The sequence below is a fragment of the Trypanosoma brucei genome, chromosome 8 (assembly GCF_000002445.2).
Source record: "Trypanosoma brucei brucei TREU927 chromosome 8, complete sequence".
NCBI lineage: Eukaryota > Euglenozoa > Kinetoplastea > Trypanosomatida > Trypanosomatidae > Trypanosoma > Trypanosoma brucei.
Genome location: NC_007281.1, coordinates 2,451,686 through 2,470,195, shown reverse-complemented (window position 1 = coordinate 2,470,195; position 18,510 = coordinate 2,451,686). Strand labels below are relative to the sequence as shown.

The following is an 18,510-nucleotide window of genomic DNA, read 5'->3' as shown; positions in this document are numbered from 1 at the left end:
CTTACCTCAAAACATCTTTTTCTAAATTACTTTACTCCACTCGACAACAACAAAAACAACAACAACGACAATAATAATAATAATAACAGTGATAATAATAATTACACGCCAATCCATCAACTCCGGTGCTTCACAACAAAGTAAGGCAAAAAAAAAACGGAAAAAACGACACTTTTTCTCCATCAAAAAAAAAAACGCAAATAAGAGGGAGAAAATCAATGCCCATTCCTTTTATTTTATCTTACCTTTTCTTATCTTCACTCTGCTTTACTTTAGTTTTTCTTCTTTTATTTTATTACGCTATACAAATACATATGTAAATGCATGAATGCGTATTTTTATGTACACGCTTTAGTTTTCCTTTCTATTTGCTTCTCTTTTTTTATTTTATTTTCTTCTAAGGGAAAAAAGAAGATTTCCTTTCATCAAATTTGAGAAATATATGATTTATTCCCTTCTCACAAATATTCAAACCAAGCCTCTTCCGTAGATTTGTACAAATAGATTTATATGTTCGTAGCAGTATAAATATTTGCTTTTTTTTCTTTTTTTTTGTTGTTGTTGTTGAGAATGAGAAAATGAAAAATGAAGGGAATAGTTAAAAGAATGAAGGATGATATGAAGGAATAACCCCCAACTTACACTCAATCCTCCAAATTAAATTCATTTTCACTTCGTATCCGGTCTTCCCCCCTCCTCTTCCTCTTCAAATAATAAACAATAGCAACATCGATTTCCCATGGACATGGACATGGACATGAAAATGAATATTTACAAACCGATATAAATACACACCAGGCATGCATCAATAAAATACACGGATATGCATAATATATATATATATATATATATATATATGTTGTTGTTATTATTGCTACATATTTATGCACGTGGACGTACCTTTGGCCACCGACTTTTCTTTCCACAAAAATAATTTTAAAAGAAAACACCAACACCAACACCAAAATCAAGTAGAAAAAAAAAAGCCATTCAGACCAATAATTAATATACCACAACCACTTACTATCAGACATATATATATATATATATAAGCACACACACACACATACACACACAGTAGACATTTTCTGTCTCTTATTTCCTTTCAGCCACCTCAACTAGTCAGTGTCGCTATCATCCGATAAGGCAAATGCACCGATACGATCAGCTGCAAATCTTCCCAGTCCATCATCGGAGCTTTCGGAAGCGGAACCGTCATCAGTGGGGGCGGGAGGCGCAGCTTCCGGTTCCGGTTCCGCTGATTGCTGCGGTGACTCGGGCTCAGCGGTTACTTGTGGCTCCTCCGGTGGTGCTGGCGCTTCTCTCGCCTCCACATCCCCTTCCGAAAGTTCCTCAACGGCAAGTTCCGGTTGCGCTTCCGCCACCACATCTCCTTCTCCCATCGGTTCAGGTGCAGCGGCCTCTGCTTCGGGTTCTTCCGTCAACTCGTGCGGCTTCTCATCAGAAGGCTGTTGACATTCTTCCTCTGGTTTTGCCTCCTCTTCGCTTACATGTGCTTCACTTTGAGGTGTTGGGGATTCTTCAGGCTGCGACACAACATATTCCCTTGTCAGCGCACCTTCATCGTCTTCATGGAATTCCTCCGCTGGAGAGAGACCCCAACCCCTGTATGTTGCGGGTTCTGCATCAGGCGTCTTTATCTGCCACTCACGCACAGCACCAGGCATTCGGTTAGCTGTAAATGTAATGCAGTTATGCAACACACGACACGTAGGCTCAAGTGTGGTGAAGTGAATCTCAAGCTTTTCATCCAATGGTGTACTGGACCGAATGCCAATTACGAAACCCCTGCGGCGTCCCTCGCATGTTCCCCGGCGGTGGATGCGAGGAATAACAAAGTATGGCGCTTCCCTGGCCTCAAAGGTACATTTCATTGCAAGGTCTCGCCCCACAACAAAGTTAAAGCCTTCTGCAGGGGTTTCGGGATCAGAGCTGGTGCATTGATACACAACTTGCCTTTTTCGCTCGGCGCGGGAAACACACAGTAACACAGGCGACAGCTTTGCATCAGGCGACTCTATAGGCAGACCGCGTTTATCCCTCTGCGAGAGAGTCAACATAACTTCAACGGTTTCCTTTGCCCGAATCATAAGCGCAAGGTTGGGCTGCTCATTGTCAAATTCACCAGCAACACGGTAGTCATACACCGGCTTCTCGTCCAAGTACAGAACTCCGCAACCATTAAATACCTCAACAGCTTCTGACCATTCGATGAAAAATATACCGTCATGCGCTTCGAAGCACGGCTCGCAACTCGACTGTATCTCGCTGTGCTCGGTCCACTTGTCGCTACCTTCTCGCCACTGACCGGACCACGGCATCGCAGGTTCCCACGGGTTGAACATCTTCAGAAGCGTAATGTTCTCCTCAGGGAAGTTGTGGACAGACAGTAGCGCGTATGAGTAACCCTCTCCAAGACCATTCGCAACAGCGGTTTTCGCCTCCTTTCCGGTTGGAACGCTCAAAATGACGGGATTGTGAGCTTCAACGTATCCCATAATCTTCTGAATGAGTGCATTCTTTTTCTCCTCATCTGTCGCCGCGTCACGCCATGCTTTATCGAATCGGTACACTGGCGCTCCAGTAAAGTTCTGTAGGGCGAGGAGTGTGTCGCCTCCTGTGATGCTTGCATAAGAGCCATACAATTTCGCGTAAGCTTTTTGCAGCAAAGATGGCCACAACTCTCCGGGGTCATCGATGCACCGTGCGTAGCATGGCACACCACCAACTGTTGGAAGAAAGTCATCTACCAGAATGTTCTTCCACCATCCGTCTTTGTTTAGTAGGACACGGTAGGCGCCCATTTGCTTCTCGGCAGGTGTGGTGGAGGCAAACATCGCCTTGACGCGTTCCTCATCGGTGGCAAGCAGGGAAAGCGCACTTACGAACCACGAATCTCCAAGCGTGCCCGCCTCCACGCAGGAGGAAAGGACGACACCGCGCACAGCATCGATATTTTCCTCGTCACATTGAGCAAACTCGCTTGGACGACGCACCTCCACTGGTTGAATGAAACGACCATCAATATCGAGGCGTGAGAACATACCAGTTGATGGAAGGAATTTCACATCAGCGTAACGCATAAAAGAGTCTGAACATAGCTTTAGAAGTTCTTCATCGTCCACTTCCTCCCACGGTAGCGTCATAACTGTCTCCATCTCCTTCTTACCATCCACGCTGAAAACACGAAGATGGCTGTAATACCGCTTAGAAAGCTGTTGCGCATACACATACATGGCTCCCAACTCCACTGAACCAGAAAGGAACTCCAGCGTTTCTAGTGGGTATACAAAGGCAGATATAACAGTTAATCCATTCCTTATGCTTTTTATTGTTGTTGTCCCGCAGTGCTTCACATCCGAATCGGGTGAAAAAAAGGCCTGTACGCACATCTCATAGTTCATGGTGTCGTTGTAGAAGAACCAGCGACCCTCCTCATCAATGATGCGGAAACATCGACCTTTCGGTGGAAAAAACGGTGTCACCTCACCGGTAACGGTGCATTTGTTGTACATAAAAGTCGACTGCTTTGCTGCAATAACATTCTGAAGGCGTGCGGCTCTTGGAGTTAATGGCACCTCCTCAACTTCCTCAACCACCGATTCTTCGGATTGAACAGTTGGAGATTTTGGTGGTGGTGTTGGCGGCGCGACGGGTTCTGGTGGTGGTGGTGGCGGCGGCGGCGGCGGTGCAACAACTGGTGGTGGCGGTGGTGGAGGCATTTGAGGAGGTTGTGGCCTCGGCTTTGATCCACCACAACCCATAAGTTTAAGTTGGTTTGTTGAATTAGTTTATCTGTTAACTTCTTGAGATTTCACTTACAAATAAAATGTAATTAAATGAGCCTAATACGCTCGCTTTAATTCTCTTCCCCTCTCTTTGATCTCTTTCTACCTCTTTTTTTTTCTCCCTCTCGTTCTGTGTTGACAGTGTACTGGTGTGATTGAGGGCCTCAATGGAGTAGACACACACACAGACACAAATACGCAACAACAACTATTACCCCGCTCTTGCTCTTCACTGCTTTATTCGCGTTTTTTTTTCTCCTGTTGCAATAATTATTCAAGTTTGAATTTCTTTTGAATAACCTTCCTTGTTATGTTGTTTTTATTGACTTGTTTTAACCTAGTGCCTTGTCTTGCTGAGTGCTTTTATTTTATTTTATTTACAGCAGTCAATTGAGAGGAAATAAATTTGGTTTAAAAGAAATGAGAAGAGAAGTGAAAACGGGTGAGAGTAACCTCAACGGCACCCCAAAACCAAAATAAATAATTCAAAAAAAAAACAGGGAAATAAAAGGTGAATTCAATAAGTGCATCCGGAAGCAAAAAAAAATTGAACAAATATATAAATGATATAAATGACCTCTGCAGTGCAACATGCAGAATAGTAACGTGTATCGTATCAACTAAAGCGAAACAATCAAACAAACAAAAAAACAAACGTCACAAATTGCATTCAGTTTTAAAAGGACTAATTTATATAATGTCCCCTTTTCATATGTGCCTTCTTTTTCTTTATTTTGTCCCTCCTCCCCCATCCCAAAAAGGAAAAAAGAAAAACTATCACCTCACCACCCAACATTTCCCTCCTCTCCTCCTGCATTATTTTTTTTCCTTTTTTTTAATGCGTGATGTTCTCTCGCCAACTTGAACTTAGTGTGGCAAGTCTCACATGTCACAACGGAGGAAAGAACACACAAACACATAAAATATTTGTATTTATTTACTCATATATATCCATATATATATATATATATATATATATATATTATATATATATCTTTGTTTGTTTGTGTTTGTTTGTTTCTTTCTTTCCTTCTTTCCAAAAGAATGGCAGAAATCAAGCGGGAGGCATGTGGTTAAGGAGAAAACGAAGCGGAACAAAAGTAAAAAAACACGAAAGGGGTAATAAATTTCAATGCGACAAAAAAAAAAGATCACGCGGATTATCGGAAATACAACAAGGTAGTGCACGCAAGGTTACGCAATTTCAAACACTTAAATATCTACATTTTAAAACGAAAAAAAAAAAGAAAAGAAAAGGTGATCTCCCCCTCATTTACTCAGAAGTGCAATTTTTCATTTTTTTTTTTTAATTACTCCTTTCGTTCCTTTCGTGGACTTTTTTTTCTTTTTTTACTTTCCTTTGCATAAAAAGAAAAAAGAAAGGGTTAAAACAAAAATCTGAACTACTTCCCTCTTTCTCTCCCTCTAACCCTTTTCTTTTGTTAAACACCACTAATGAAAACACCTCCGTTGGCACAAGAAAAATAAACAAAGAAAAAGGAAGAAAAGAAGAAAAGAAGAAAACTGACCAACGCGCTCGAAACCTCAAAACGTAAACGCACACACAAGTTTTGAGTATATTTATCGCTTTAATTCTTTTTTTTTGCTCTCTTTTAATTTTGCTTTTTGTTTCTTTTTACCGCTTTTTCCTCCTTTTAATTTTCGTCTCTTTTCTTTTCTTCTTTTTGTTTTTTTTTTAAATATTCCGTCATTACGGCCCCGTCCTTTCATTCGGTAATCTTCAAATCGCCTACAGTACCGAAATGAATGGAAAAACAAACAAACAAATAAATGAATTTAAAAATGAAGTGTGTGGTAGCGCCTCAAGGTAAAAGAAAAAGAAAAAACAAAAGCAAAAGCAAAACGCCCAAGAAGAAAATGAAGAAAAATGAAAACACAGAATCAGCAAAACAAAAGAAAACCGAAACAAATACACACAAGCACACACACAAAACAAAAAACAAAAAAGAAGAAAGAAGAAGAAAGAAGAAAGAAGAAAGCACGGAGGAAAGAAATGAATGTGTCAAAACCTGCGGATACTTCATTAATAATATCACCACACTGAGGAGGAACATAATACATTTGAAAGGATGCAACGGTTTTTTAAGTCATAGAAACATTACACGTACATCGGCAAACAATAATAATTATTATTATTGTTGTTATTACCATTATTATTATTATTGTTGTCATTGTTGTTATTACACACAAGGCAAAAAAGAAAAAAGAAAAATATCCGCTGTCCTCCCAATTTCCTTTTGTACATAATTTAATACCTTATCCACACGTTCACATATACATGCATACTTATATACGTACATTTTCATATTGCCTCGGGGAAAGGGGGAAAAAGGAAAGAAAGTATTTATAACGTTGTATATTAATTTTAATAATAATAAAACATGTGTATTAATAAATAAATATAAAATGAAACCGTGCAGGAGAATAGAAACATAAGGGTGCAATGTGGCTTAAAACGGGTGGAAAAAGTTAAAGAGAAAGTTGAGAATAAACAGAGGAGCGAATCTAAAAAGAAAAATTTTAGATTCAATAAGCGATTTCTCCCGATCCTAGTGAAGACCAAAGAGAAATGGAAAACGCACAAAAAAAAAAGAGGAGGGTGAAAGAGAGGAAAAATAAAAACAAAGCAAAACAAATCCGCTCCTTTCTTCGATCATCATTAACATCAGAAGCGGCGTACCAGCACAGCGGACGTCACAGAAAAGAGGGAGAACGCAAAAAAAAAATCCAATAGGGGTGTGAGGAAAGTTGCTTCACCTGCACCATTCCTCAGAAAAAGAAAGAAGAAAACAAAACGGGGAAGAAGAAGAAGAGGGGAAAAAAAAAAGAAAAGCATCACCATCAACATTGGAAAACTAATTATGAGGTTGGCTATTAAAAAATTCAACAGTATTTTGTTCCGTAAACGAAGTGGACGGCCTCTTCACACCCGAGAAAGTTGGAGAAGACCCCATATCATTGTTTGGATCCGCTTGAGCAATAAGTGGAGACCCGTGTCACTTGAGGGATATCATGCACGCTCGAGCGCCACGCTCCGCTGATACCAATGCGCTCCGCGTCAATTCCTCCCGATAAACAAGTTGAATTACGGCTAAACTCCATTCCAACGGGAGTGCCGCTAAGGAATCAAGAAGAGAACTCGTGCAATTCGCTGAACTGCTCCAACTGTTATTGGCATTCAACTCGTCAGCACCATTCGAGTAAAGTGACGCACTCGGCGCAACTTGCAAAGATAATTCCATTCCTTCTCCCTCAACAGACAACGGTGGTCGCTGATGCTTTTTTGGTATAGCAGGTGAGGTCTCCGGCGCCAGCTCAACCGCATTGCTCGCGTCTGGTGTTAAAAGTTCCCCATTTATTTGTAGGAACGCACTTCCACTCATACAACTCGAGGCCTTCTGTGATTCAAATGTTGGCAGCAGCGCCACAAAGTTAGACCTCATCAGTGCTTCACTTTGATCATCGGATTCGCCAGGCTCACTAAACACGGGGAAAGTGAGAGGGTTATGAAAAACTAACTCGTCATCGAGTGAGAGAATGGAGTGACTCGACGCGGTTTCCGCAAAGGAGATGGACGCCTCCTTTAAAACAAAGTTGTCGACAGCACGATTCACCAACAACGTCACGCTATTGCAGGCTTCCTTTGCGGAACAACTCTGCAACCAATTCCTAGATTTTTCCTCCATTGGGAGAAAACGACAGTCCACAACACGCTCAGGGTGAGCCTGAAGTTTCTCGTCCCTACTAATTTTCCCAGTGGAAACCGTAGAAAGTCGGTGCGAACGTTGTGGGAGAAGACCGAAGTGCGGCTCCACGTGGTGATGACGTCGTACCGTACAAACTCGATTGTAATCCTCCTTTGCATCATTATTTAGCATATCGGAGAGGCTATTGAGTGACTGTACATCAAATGCCGCATCCCCCTCTGCCAAATCATTTCTCGCAATGGCGGCTTCATGCTTTGATTGTTCCTGCAGCTCAGCTCCGTCAGATGCCTCCTTCTCATAAAAGGGACACAAATTAAAGAAAGCATTATTCAAAAGAGGGGTACCTCTTCCTGATCTGTTCCCATCGGCTTGAGTTCCTTTGCATTTTGTCCCATATGAACTGTCATCATCCGCCAACTTCGCTGCACGTAAGTTACCTGCCGCATGAAAACGCGATCGCGCACGTATCGAATCTTTCATTATAGTCAGCCGATCATTTCCCCGCTTACCATCCGCTGGTTTCCTTTGCGCGATTTCACCCCTCTCAGTGGGTGAACCAAAACTACTATCCGAGTGAGCAATGTCAGAAAGTACATTCATTTAATCAAAATTTAAATTAAAAAAAAACTATCAAAACAAAACGAAAAGCAAAACGGAAGCGCCAACTACACTGAGACCCCAACACAAAATGGGGAGGCGCGCGGTGAGGCTACGGAGAATGAATAAAAAAGTAAATGGAGGAAGAAACCATGAAAAGAATATCACTGTCAGAAACAAACGGTAAAGCAGAAAAATAAATTTTTGTATATATGACATAAACTTTCAAGCAGCCACCCCAAGGTGCCTACTGCTTAACAACACAACCGTATAGCAACGGTGGCACAGCACAGATGTGGATAGACATCACATAAATAAATTTGAATATTCATTTGTATTCGCATACCTTTATGGGTGTAAATGCACGTTCGTGACTGTGTCTCTGTTTGAGTTTGGAATTTAAAAAACGTTTATGGAAGCGCGAAAGATGCTTTACTAGTGTTTCTTAAGGTATACCCATGAGATGAGTGTGAGTAGAGAACTCTTTTTTTTTTACTCTTTTTTGGTTTTTGATTTCATAAGGAATATTATTGTGCTTCAATTACCACACTGGAACATGACAGGCAAATATCTTTGATCATATTGCTAAGCTTCAACAAGTTATATGCCCGCGTATTGCGTTGCTCAGCAGATGCTGATAAATCATAAAAAAGAAGGCGGGCCGCGCGCAAAACATTTTTCTGTACATCGCACTCACACAGCGCTAACACTGTGTCAAGGAATTCATCTCCATCCAGACGCTTCCGCGCAGCTTTAACCGCCGTCGTTAAACATGCCACTGTTGCATCCGCCACGCCACCTAAAAAGGCTAATTTTGACGTACCGAAGTTGTCCACTTCGCGCAAAAGGGAAGAGCTCGTCAAATGCTGCCGTGCAGCCGCGGCGTATTGTTGCGCCACCACTGGCATAAGTCTCGCGCCACCTCGTGTGGAAACGGCGTCGATAATTAACGGTCGCACGGATTCGAGCGTCGACTCGTCGCCATCCACAAACCGCACGAGGTTTTGGGCCAAACGCAGAACCCTCCGTTTCTTCAGCTCTTTTCTTAATTCGCTGTCAAAATATACATATGGAGTGAGATGAACCGCCCACTCCACGCGACCAATGAAAGGCTCCAATTGCGTGGCGCCAAGAGACTGTTCAATTGGAGAAGTTAACCCGCCTTCTCCCGCGTTGATATCTACAGATCCGCGTGCATCATATTCGGAGCGCTGTGCGTCATTACTCAACACATTATAAGCCTCCAGTATGGCCTGAAAGCGCTGAGTAGCCTCCGCATCGCCCGTATTTTTATCTGGATGCAACGTCAATGCCTTGCGGTGGAAAGCCGCACGTATTTGAGATGTTGTTGCTGTTCTCTCTACACCAATTAGACTGTAGTAATCTTCCTTTCCGCATGAACCTTCACAACCTTCCTCACTGGGGTCGTTGCCTTCACTTCCAGATGGAGATGCCGCGCCATCCCATGATGACGAACTGACTTTACGGTATTCTTCACGTGCCTTACAATAAATGTCATCATCCGTTACGGGAATGTCGGCCAACATCTCATTTAGACGTACTTCAATCCAACCTCCAGTTATACTGCACCAATACCGTTCCCTTCGTATGGTTTCCTCAACAGCCGCTTTTGTGTTGACAACTCCACGACCCAACTGTCTGGCACCCGTCACCAAACCGGCAGCGGCACCACCTGCAAGCCCGAGAAGTCCAAATCCAATTCCTTTAGCAACACCTGTGGCACCTTCTCGTTTACCACCAGCAATTGGAAGTGCAATAAAACTACTTATTCCTACTCCAAGTCCTACCGCAACATTTCTGACGGCATCCGCAAGTCCCTGCCCGATATGTTTGGGTTGACGATTTGAAAAGGCACGACCGATCACATCAAGAGGCTCACCGGGCATATCAACACCTTCCGGTTGCAAGTCCGTTGTGTTTTCTGATTTGGAAGGAACGGATTCTTTCTTCATTTTATTGATTGTTACTTATGACGAAAAGTATAAGGAGAATAGAAAATAAGAGTGTCGCACATGCTAATATACATATATATATATATATATATAATGAAATAAAGCAGAAATATAATAACCACAAGTCAAATATATGTTTAAAAAGACAACTTCACGTGCGCGCTTGCAACAAATCACCCCGCATGTAATTAATAAAGGCGGCATCACCACCATTTGCGGCAACCGTGCGTTAACATTTCACCATTTTAGCATTTCAGGATGGTACACATATGCTGAGTGACAACACACCGCAAAACTTAAGTGGCATTAAAGACATCAAAAACGAAAGGGGAAAGAAAAAAAAAAGAAACAAGAAGGTGGCATACGTTCATTTAACTCATATATTATTATTCTTATATTTATTAAAAAAGACTGACAACAGAACTTGTGGAGTTTTTTTAAGGGCACAGCAACATATCATTAAACTTTAGCGTATATCCTCTGAGGAAAAAAAAAAGTGAGGAAAGAAGTTTCTCAAAGAGTGGAAACACTACACAGCGGTGGTCGTAACGCATCATCTTCCTAAAGAATTTTTTTTTTCCAGTACGCGCGGAGTTCCGACCATTTGTTAAGTGAACATATTTAACCTTTTCTTCAACTTCCTTTAAAGTATTTAAAAGAGAAGTAAATCAAAAAAAAAAGAAATGATGAGATGAGATGACATGAGGTGAAAAGATACTGAGGAATATTAATATTTTCATAGTGAGTGGTAATGACATAATTAAAGGAAAAAATAAAAAGAAACAGTCTTGTGTTAGTTGAAGCGTGGTAGTAACCAATTAAAGTCAGTTAAAAGAAGAGGAAGAGAAAAAAGAAAAAAAACAGTAAAGAGGGAGTTACCACTTAGAGAGAAAGGAAATAAAATAAAGGAAAAATAAAAGAAAAAAGGAATTTAAAAAAAAACAAATAAATGTGTTGGCCCCTCCTTCACTGCCATCTATAAATAAAATCAGGGGTACATATATACAAGCGCACCCGCAAATATAAAAATAAACAAATATGTATATATTTATTGAGACAAATGCGCACGTGTGTATGTACTTATACGTAACAATCATAAATACAACAAATAAGAGGGAAAAGACGAAACAAAATAAAATGGAAAAAAATGAAAAAGATAAAAAAGGAAAGACAATTAAATTGAGTTAAAATATAACAAAATAAAATAGGGAGGAAAACAAAGGAAGAAAGTTAAAAGTGAAGCGGTAAAATAACTGCAACAGACGGAAAGGAGGTGGAATGACTCCCAGACGCACACATCCGTGCGCGCACGTTTGTAAAAACTTTACAATCGCACTCACTTGCTAAATAATAAAATAAAAAGGAAAATAAATCTGAAAGGAGAAAGAAAAAGAAATGAAAATTTTTTTTAAAAAGGTAAGTGGAAGAAAAAATTTATAAAATTTATAAAAAAGGACGACCTGCAGATAACAGCTTATTCCTCCCCTTTCTATTATTATTAGCAGACAAGAAACATAATATCTTTTTTTTTCATGTCTGTAAACAATATAAAATGAGGAGGTAAAGTAACGAAATAAGAAAAAAAAAGATAAATTACAACAAACTGAAAGATGCGACAAAGCGAGAGGGAAAATAATAATAATAATAATAACGGTAAAACAAAGAAGTGATCAACAAACAAACAAACAAAATTTAAGCCGTCTTGAAACACTACTTTTTTTTGGGAGGGGACGTACACGTGCGATCGAAGGTATCTTGTTAAAAATAACTGAACAACTACCACATTTTATTAATTATGTTTCCTACAATCACTTTTATATCAACCATAAATGAGCATATATAATTAACACAATATCATATTTAAAACTTACATACACACCACAGTGCATTGCATATATCGACTGGAGCCGTCATAATACGAAAAGAAGAAGAAATAAAACAAGGAAAATAAATGAATAAGCGGTGCAGAGGAAACACAAATGAGGGGATGATCGAAAAATAATAATAAAAATAATAAAAATAAAAATAAAAAGCGGTTTGCTCGTACGGCTTTGGCTCAACCCACAGCAGCGCCCCAAATGGTGGCACCGGTGCCAAATACGATGACAAACACGCCGCCTGCCAAAAGTAAGTAAGTTGCAATGTAATATGCAGGACCCACCTTCTGCCATGTGAAGTCACCCGAATACATCACAAGCAGCGCGGGAAAAATAAAACCAAGTGAGCCACCAGTAATGGAACCAGCAAAACCGAATACTGTATTGATCTTTGGGATGAATAGCCCTAAAAGGAGAATAATACCAGACAAGACCAAAACTGTAACGCAATGCTTCCAAAAAGGCAGCTTATCCGCAGTTACTCCAACAATGCTGTACAATGAATTGCGAAGTGCCATGGCAAGCAGTGCATACGATACACACAACTTCACCAATATGCCAACCATTGCAACCATCATTTCGGGTTCATTCACGGGATCGTACATGAGCAAAATTGAATCGGTAACATCACGGCCAAAGTCCATGTAACCGAAAAAGGCCGTTAGAGCGTACAAAACAAAACAAAGTGCATTGGCTACGGTGGCTGCGATAACAAACTTACGCACGGAGCGATCCTTCATGTCCACATAGACCTCATATGCTGTAACTTGCGAAATAAAGGCAAACATAAATACTCCCAATCCTTCAATTGCCTTGTTTCCGGTGTTGAAAAGGATAATTTCAGCTGTATCACTCTTTCCAACACTAACGCTCTTAATATTCTCCGGAAGCCCATTTAGACACGAGTGCACAACAATCACAATGACAAAATACACCATGAAAGTAACGGCACAGGTGGAAACATGACGAAGTGAATCCACATGTCGCGGTATCACAAGTGGAAGCATACAACATGCCCAAACTATTACCGTCAAGACGCGGTTACCTGATTTTTCTTTCCAAAAATCCGGTGCATTAGTGCCATTTAGAATAGAAGACATAATATCCCCCAAAGATATAACAAAAGCAACACAGGCACTAAACCCAAGGAATGCTCGGATAGCAGCGAGAATATATGCAGCCCCACGGCCAAGAAGCACACGAGTCACCTCCTCAAACGTGTGGGTGTTGGTGCGCTCCGCTGCAATGGAAAGGTTGTGCATTGTAAAAACGGTTACGGAGGAAATGAGCATGAGATAAAATAATCCCATAACAAGTCCACTGCTGTTGGTTGCTGCTGGCATCCCAATAATACCGCCGCCAAGAGTTGTTGAGGCCATGTTGAAAGCACTCGCCGCAATGCCGCCTGGAGGTAAAACAGTGGCGATGCATAAACTCACCTTCGAGAAGAAACCATTTGAATCCTTTGCTTTTGAGGTATTTTTCTCGTCAGTATTTCCGTGGTCATGGGCATCCGATATTGGCCCCACAAAACCCCGACTGTCAGCAAGTTCCGACGCCGCTGATGCTGCGGATTGACTGCCAGATCTGTCCATCACTCCTTCACGCGCTCCTTGTGTGTGTGTGTGTGTGTTGTGTGCTTCAAAGGCCCTTGTAAAATTCCACAACCAATAAAACAAAAAGAAATTAAAAGGAATAACGGAAATAATAATAATAATAATGATAATAATAATAATAATGATAATAATGTGACAGCATGCAAAAAATACCGGTGGTGACGGTGATGATGGTTATGTGGTAAGTGTAACAAAACAAAACAAAGCGACATTCCCTCTGTAGGGCAAAGTGGAGGACGTCAGCACCACTAATGCAATAAAGGGTTACACCGCAGCCGGCATAAAAGGTCCAAAGTACCGTATCATTTATTTCAATTGGATACAAAAAAAAAAAACTTGCATTTGAACCTACACCGGAATATATAAGTGCGGAAACCTTCGTTATGTTACGGTTGTCTCCCTTTTTTTCTTTTTTTTTTTTGAAGCGGTTCCTTCCATCAGTGGAAGCTGCAGCTCACAGTTTCAAGCTAACCTTTCACCCATTTTGAGTCTTGGAGGAATGCGTACTTTGACCGCCATGTGCATATTTTTTTTTTACCTTTTTAACAGCGTGAAATGATGGCTTTAAAAAGAAGAAGAAAAATAAAAAAGAGAACTCTGAAAAATAAATAATGTTTCTTTTTCCCCCTTTTTTACTCTTTACTTTTTTTTTAAATTATTTGGTGGCTTCTGTTTAGCAACATGAAGCACCGCATGTTCGAGGATGGAGAGTAATTATTCACAAATGCGTGTGGAGTCATCACAATTGTTTGCATTGAAAGTACTGAAGTGCCGAGGAAATTGTGACCCATAAATAAATATATTAATATCGTTAAAGTCCTGCCGCCCTCATCCCCAAATCCTCCTCTTTTTTTTTTCTTTTCCTCCTCTTTTTATATTTCCTGCACTCACATGAATAATAAAGGCGTGTTTAAGAGGAACTCATGCGGGGCAAATACCGTGACGCAGTGGGGAAATAGTAAAAAAAAAAAATTAAAACGAAAAAAAAAGAAGGAAAGAACACGCACATACAAAAAGAGAAAGAGAAAAAGAAAAAAAAGAAATTGCATTATTTGCACTGGTAGCTGCAACTACTTGCTAAATGAGGTTAAGGAAAACAAAAATTGAAAAAAAAAATAAGATAGAATTATATTGTATTTTATTACTGAAAAAAAAAAGTTTAATAACCAAACTTTTCCTAATTTTGCCTTTTTCCCTAGTGTCGAATGCGTTCTAAAAACCGTTTTGCTTGTCTTCTACTTCTTTTTCTTGTAATTCCTTTGACAGTGAAAAACAATTTTTTCATTTCATAAAGTCGATATGCCTCACAATAAAATAAATAATTAGACGTTTTAGTTTTTTTTTCTTTCTTTCTTTCTTCTATTCACCACTTCGTTGTTGCTGTTGTTGTTGTTGTTGTTTTTGCTTCTTCTTTTTTAATTTTTCTCTCTTCTGATCTTTGAGAATATTGTTGTTTCTTTTTTCTTTTTTTTTTAAAAAAAGGGGAAATTTTTCTTGCTTTAAAGTGCATCGGATCGAAACAACCATTACAACCTGATGTCGTTCAACATCTCTTCTTCCTCCTCCTCCTCCTGTTAATTCATTTGTGCTTAATAAGTTTTAGTTAGTTTGTTTTTCTTTAGTAATAGACGGGCATATCATTTCTTCTTTTCGTTTTGTTTTGTTTTTTAACTGTTGCCTCGACTTAATTGCACTCAAAAAAAAAAAAGGAAGTCAAAGATGAAAAATTACAATCAGAAAAGAAAAGGGGGGAAAACAACAACAACAACAATTAAAATACCGAGAGCTATATGATCTCTCACATTACTTTATTTTTTACTTTACTTTGCTCAGTTTTAGCCAACAATTGTGCCCCAAATGGTGGCACCGGTACCAAAAACAACGCCGACAACACCTGAAATTAACAACCCGTACGCTACGAGATAATGAAAAGGCCCAACGCGTTGCCATGTGAAGCCACCCGAGTACATAAGAAGTAGCGAAGGGAAAATATAACCAAGTGAGCCACCAGTAATGGAACCAGCAAAACCAAGAACCGTATTAACCTTTGGGATGAAGAGACCCAAAACCAGTGCCGCTACAGATAAGGTTACAACTGAGGCACAATGTTTCCAAAAGGGCAATACATCCGCATTCTTTCCTGCAATGCTGTATAACGCATTACGACACGCCATAGCGAGCAGCGCATATGAGGCGATCAGCTTCACAAGCACACCAATCATACCAACCATCACCGCAGGTTCATTCACGGGATCGTACATGAGCAAAATTGAACCGGTAACATCACGGCCAAAGTCCATGTAACCGAAAAATACGGTGAGTATATACAACACGGTACACATACACATCGCGATAGCGGATGAAATAACGAACTTACGCACGGAGCGATCCTTCATGTCCATATATATTTCATACGCCGTGTCCTGGCACGTGTATGAGAACATAAATACTCCCAATCCTTCAACAGCTGCATTCCCGCTATTAAAGAGAATGATAGCAGCTGTATCACTCTTTCCAACACTAACATCCTTAATATTCTCCGGAAGCCCATTTAGACACGAGTGCACAACAATCACAATGACAAAATACACCATGAAAGTAACGGCACAGGTGGAAACATGACGAAGTGAATCCACATGTCGCGGTATCACAAGTGGAAGCATACAACAGAGCCATAGAAGCGCGGTCAAAAGTCGGTTGCCCGTATTTCCCTTCCAGAACTCAGGTGCATCGGTTCCCTTCAAAATAGAAGAGAAAATATCTCCCACTGAAATCACGTAGGCAATACAACTCGTAAAGCCATCAAATGCTCGAACAGCAGCGATGGCATATGCAGCCCAGCGCCCCAACACCACAAATGTAACGCCTTCATATGTGAGTGCTTTAGAACGTTCGGCTGCAAGGGCGAGATTATACATGGAATATATGGTCATGCAATTAATTATGACGAGATATAATATTCCCATCACAAGTCCGCTTCCATTGGCGGTTGACGGCAAACCAAAGATGCCGGCGCCCAACGTCGTGGCCGCGATGTTAAAGGCGCTGGCAAAAATCCCTCCAGGAGGAATGACGGCGGCAATTTTTTTGCTCAGTTTGGAAAATGGAGCAAATTTAGATTCTGAATTGTTTGATTGAATGTCTTCGTAGGCCTCATAGTTTTTAATGCCATCATCCGAGGCATTAAGAGCATTCGGCTCATTGGAAGCATAAACAACGGCGGGGGTTATATTTCCACGGACATTACTCATTAGGTCCAATAACAGCTTAGGGTCTGATTTAGTTGGTCGCTGGCTGAAATCACCAATTACTAACAGAAACCTCACCTGCAGTAAATGAAACAAATATCATAGAAGAAGAAAAAAAGAAAAAGAAAAAAGGATCTAAAGGTGGTGAGATGGAAAATAAAACAATTGGACAATTAAAATACATAAACAAATCCCTTTGATTATTTGTTCGTTTATTTACGCCTTTTTATCATTTATATGGCGACGGGTTTCTTTTTTCTTTTTTTGTGCTTCTTTCTTTCGTTTCTATTCCGATACACTCTACATATTTTTTTTGTTGTTTTAGTTCCTCTCTCTCTTTTCTTCCCTACGCTGTTGTACATTTTAAATGTATATATATATATAGTAGTAATACAACGATTGCAGATGGTAACCTCGTAGCAGTTTAAAAAAAGGGAGAGAGAAACAAAATACTAACGGAGAGAAAGTAACAAAAAGAGGGGGGAAGGCGTTGAACCTCGAAAAATGGTTGGCACTCAACTCTGCAAGGCACATGCTATCGGTTGTATCATTGCTGCATTTTCCATTGCAACCTAAACGTATAAACATAACAACAACAATAATAACAAAAATGACAAACATTGTTTACGGACAGCATCAAACTGAAGCGAGAATAATCATTAGTAAAGTAGCAAAAGTTACACGACGAATAAGAGTGAAAAACGAAATTGAAGGGAAACGACAATCCAGTGTAACGGGGGGTAAACTCAACGAAATGAGCAGGGCGTTACAAATAAATAAACATAAGCCCGAAATGACTACCAAATGAAAAAAAAAAACACAAAACAAAACAAAAATAAAAATAGTGAAATGCAAAAGCATTCAAATATCACTTTAATTCCCCTTTTCGAAATTAAGTTCGCTGACCCTTACCATTTTTTGCTCACCATTGGGTAAATAATGAGCGTGTTCAAAAGGCACACGACAGGTCGGTTGTTTGCTACGCATATATGCGGGTTTGTGTCGGTCAGCGGGACGAAGGCGATCCATTTCTGCTTTCACGGGTTTAAAAGTGGAGTACGTTTTCACTCCCCATGCGTAACTGTAGCGACTGGTAATACGGGGTTTCATTACTTCAAGAACAAGCGCAGCTCGTGACTGAGCCTCTTCAATCAATGACTGGCGATCCATACACTCCTCCATCATCATGACAATTTGAGAAATGTTATCATGTTCTTCCTTTAAAATCTCCGCGCGCTCATCATCTTCACCATAAATGACGACATTCAGCACACGTTGAAAGTTGAACTCACGCCTCAACCGAGCGACGCATTCATCTGCATTGATGTACTCCTCCTCTCCCTGTTCTACATTTTCCCCATCTGCATCATCATTTTCATCCTTCTTTTGTTCCTTGTTGCCCTCAGGGTTGCTTCCACCCGCGGCGTTCTTTTGCACGAGAAGAATACCTGACCGCTGCAATTCCTCTGCCCATTTCAATTTTGTAATACCGCGGTACCATCGCTGACACAAATTTTCACGTGCGAACGTCTCACCAGCAGCAAGACGAGAAACCACGGCAAAAAGGGGGTCCTCCTCCTGAACCAAAATCCCTCCCAACATGGCGGTTTCTTCAACAGCTGAATGGTTTATTACTTCCGATGCACACCCCTCATATTCCAT

General features: G+C 40.5%; 6 protein-coding genes across 6 annotated transcripts, besides 32 other annotated features; all 6 read right to left on the bottom strand.

The window, feature by feature from the left end:
- Window positions 1-18,510: part of a sequence feature (sequence corresponds to BAC RPCI93-28A12) that runs on past both edges of the window.
- Window positions 46-102: a microsatellite.
- Window positions 230-297: a sequence feature (A-rich).
- Window positions 831-858: a microsatellite.
- Window positions 1,054-1,077: a microsatellite.
- On the bottom strand, window positions 1,119-3,785 carry Tb927.8.8330 (calpain, putative; the record flags this gene model as incomplete). The annotated part of the gene is made up of 1 exon (XM_842563.1): window positions 1,119-3,785. One exon carries the CDS (start codon window positions 3,783-3,785, stop codon window positions 1,119-1,121), a length of 2,667 nt encoding a protein of 888 aa, XP_847656.1.
- Window positions 3,681-3,737: a microsatellite.
- Window positions 4,438-4,465: a microsatellite.
- Window positions 4,753-4,803: a microsatellite.
- Window positions 4,805-4,845: a microsatellite.
- Window positions 5,100-5,171: a sequence feature (A-rich).
- Window positions 5,287-5,332: a sequence feature (CT-rich).
- Window positions 5,403-5,507: a sequence feature (A-rich).
- Window positions 5,640-5,800: a sequence feature (T-rich).
- Window positions 5,956-6,013: a microsatellite.
- Window positions 6,186-6,238: a sequence feature (AT_rich).
- Window positions 6,602-6,663: a repeat region.
- On the bottom strand, window positions 6,827-8,137 carry Tb927.8.8320 (hypothetical protein, conserved; the record flags this gene model as incomplete). Its single annotated transcript, XM_842562.1, has 1 exon — window positions 6,827-8,137. One exon carries the CDS (start codon window positions 8,135-8,137, stop codon window positions 6,827-6,829), a length of 1,311 nt encoding a protein of 436 aa, XP_847655.1.
- Window positions 8,136-8,164: a sequence feature (AT_rich).
- Window positions 8,662-10,107, bottom strand: Tb927.8.8310 (chaperone protein DnaJ, putative; the record flags this gene model as incomplete). Its single annotated transcript, XM_842561.1, has 1 exon — window positions 8,662-10,107. One exon carries the CDS (start codon window positions 10,105-10,107, stop codon window positions 8,662-8,664), a length of 1,446 nt encoding a protein of 481 aa, XP_847654.1.
- Window positions 10,174-10,200: a microsatellite.
- Window positions 10,486-10,516: a sequence feature (AT_rich).
- Window positions 10,938-11,057: a sequence feature (T-rich).
- Window positions 11,126-11,160: a sequence feature (AT_rich).
- Window positions 11,205-11,314: a sequence feature (T-rich).
- Window positions 11,535-11,560: a sequence feature (AT_rich).
- Window positions 11,739-11,758: a microsatellite.
- Window positions 12,102-12,139: a sequence feature (T-rich).
- Tb927.8.8300 (amino acid transporter, putative) lies at window positions 12,164-13,579 on the bottom strand (the record flags this gene model as incomplete). The annotated part of the gene is made up of 1 exon (XM_842560.1): window positions 12,164-13,579. The coding sequence occupies one exon, from the start codon at window positions 13,577-13,579 to the stop codon at window positions 12,164-12,166; it is 1,416 nt and encodes a 471-aa protein (XP_847653.1).
- Window positions 13,599-13,623: a microsatellite.
- Window positions 13,688-13,732: a microsatellite.
- Window positions 14,561-14,643: a sequence feature (T-rich).
- Window positions 14,930-14,973: a sequence feature (A-rich).
- Window positions 14,974-15,004: a microsatellite.
- Window positions 15,005-15,074: a sequence feature (A-rich).
- On the bottom strand, window positions 15,436-16,851 carry Tb927.8.8290 (amino acid transporter AATP5; the record flags this gene model as incomplete). Its single annotated transcript, XM_842559.1, has 1 exon — window positions 15,436-16,851. One exon carries the CDS (start codon window positions 16,849-16,851, stop codon window positions 15,436-15,438), a length of 1,416 nt encoding a protein of 471 aa, XP_847652.1.
- Window positions 17,656-17,692: a sequence feature (T-rich).
- On the bottom strand, window positions 17,722-18,510 carry Tb927.8.8280 (hypothetical protein, conserved; the record flags this gene model as incomplete). Its single annotated transcript, XM_842558.1, has 1 exon — window positions 17,722-18,510. The coding sequence occupies one exon, from the start codon at window positions 18,508-18,510 to the stop codon at window positions 17,722-17,724; it is 789 nt and encodes a 262-aa protein (XP_847651.1).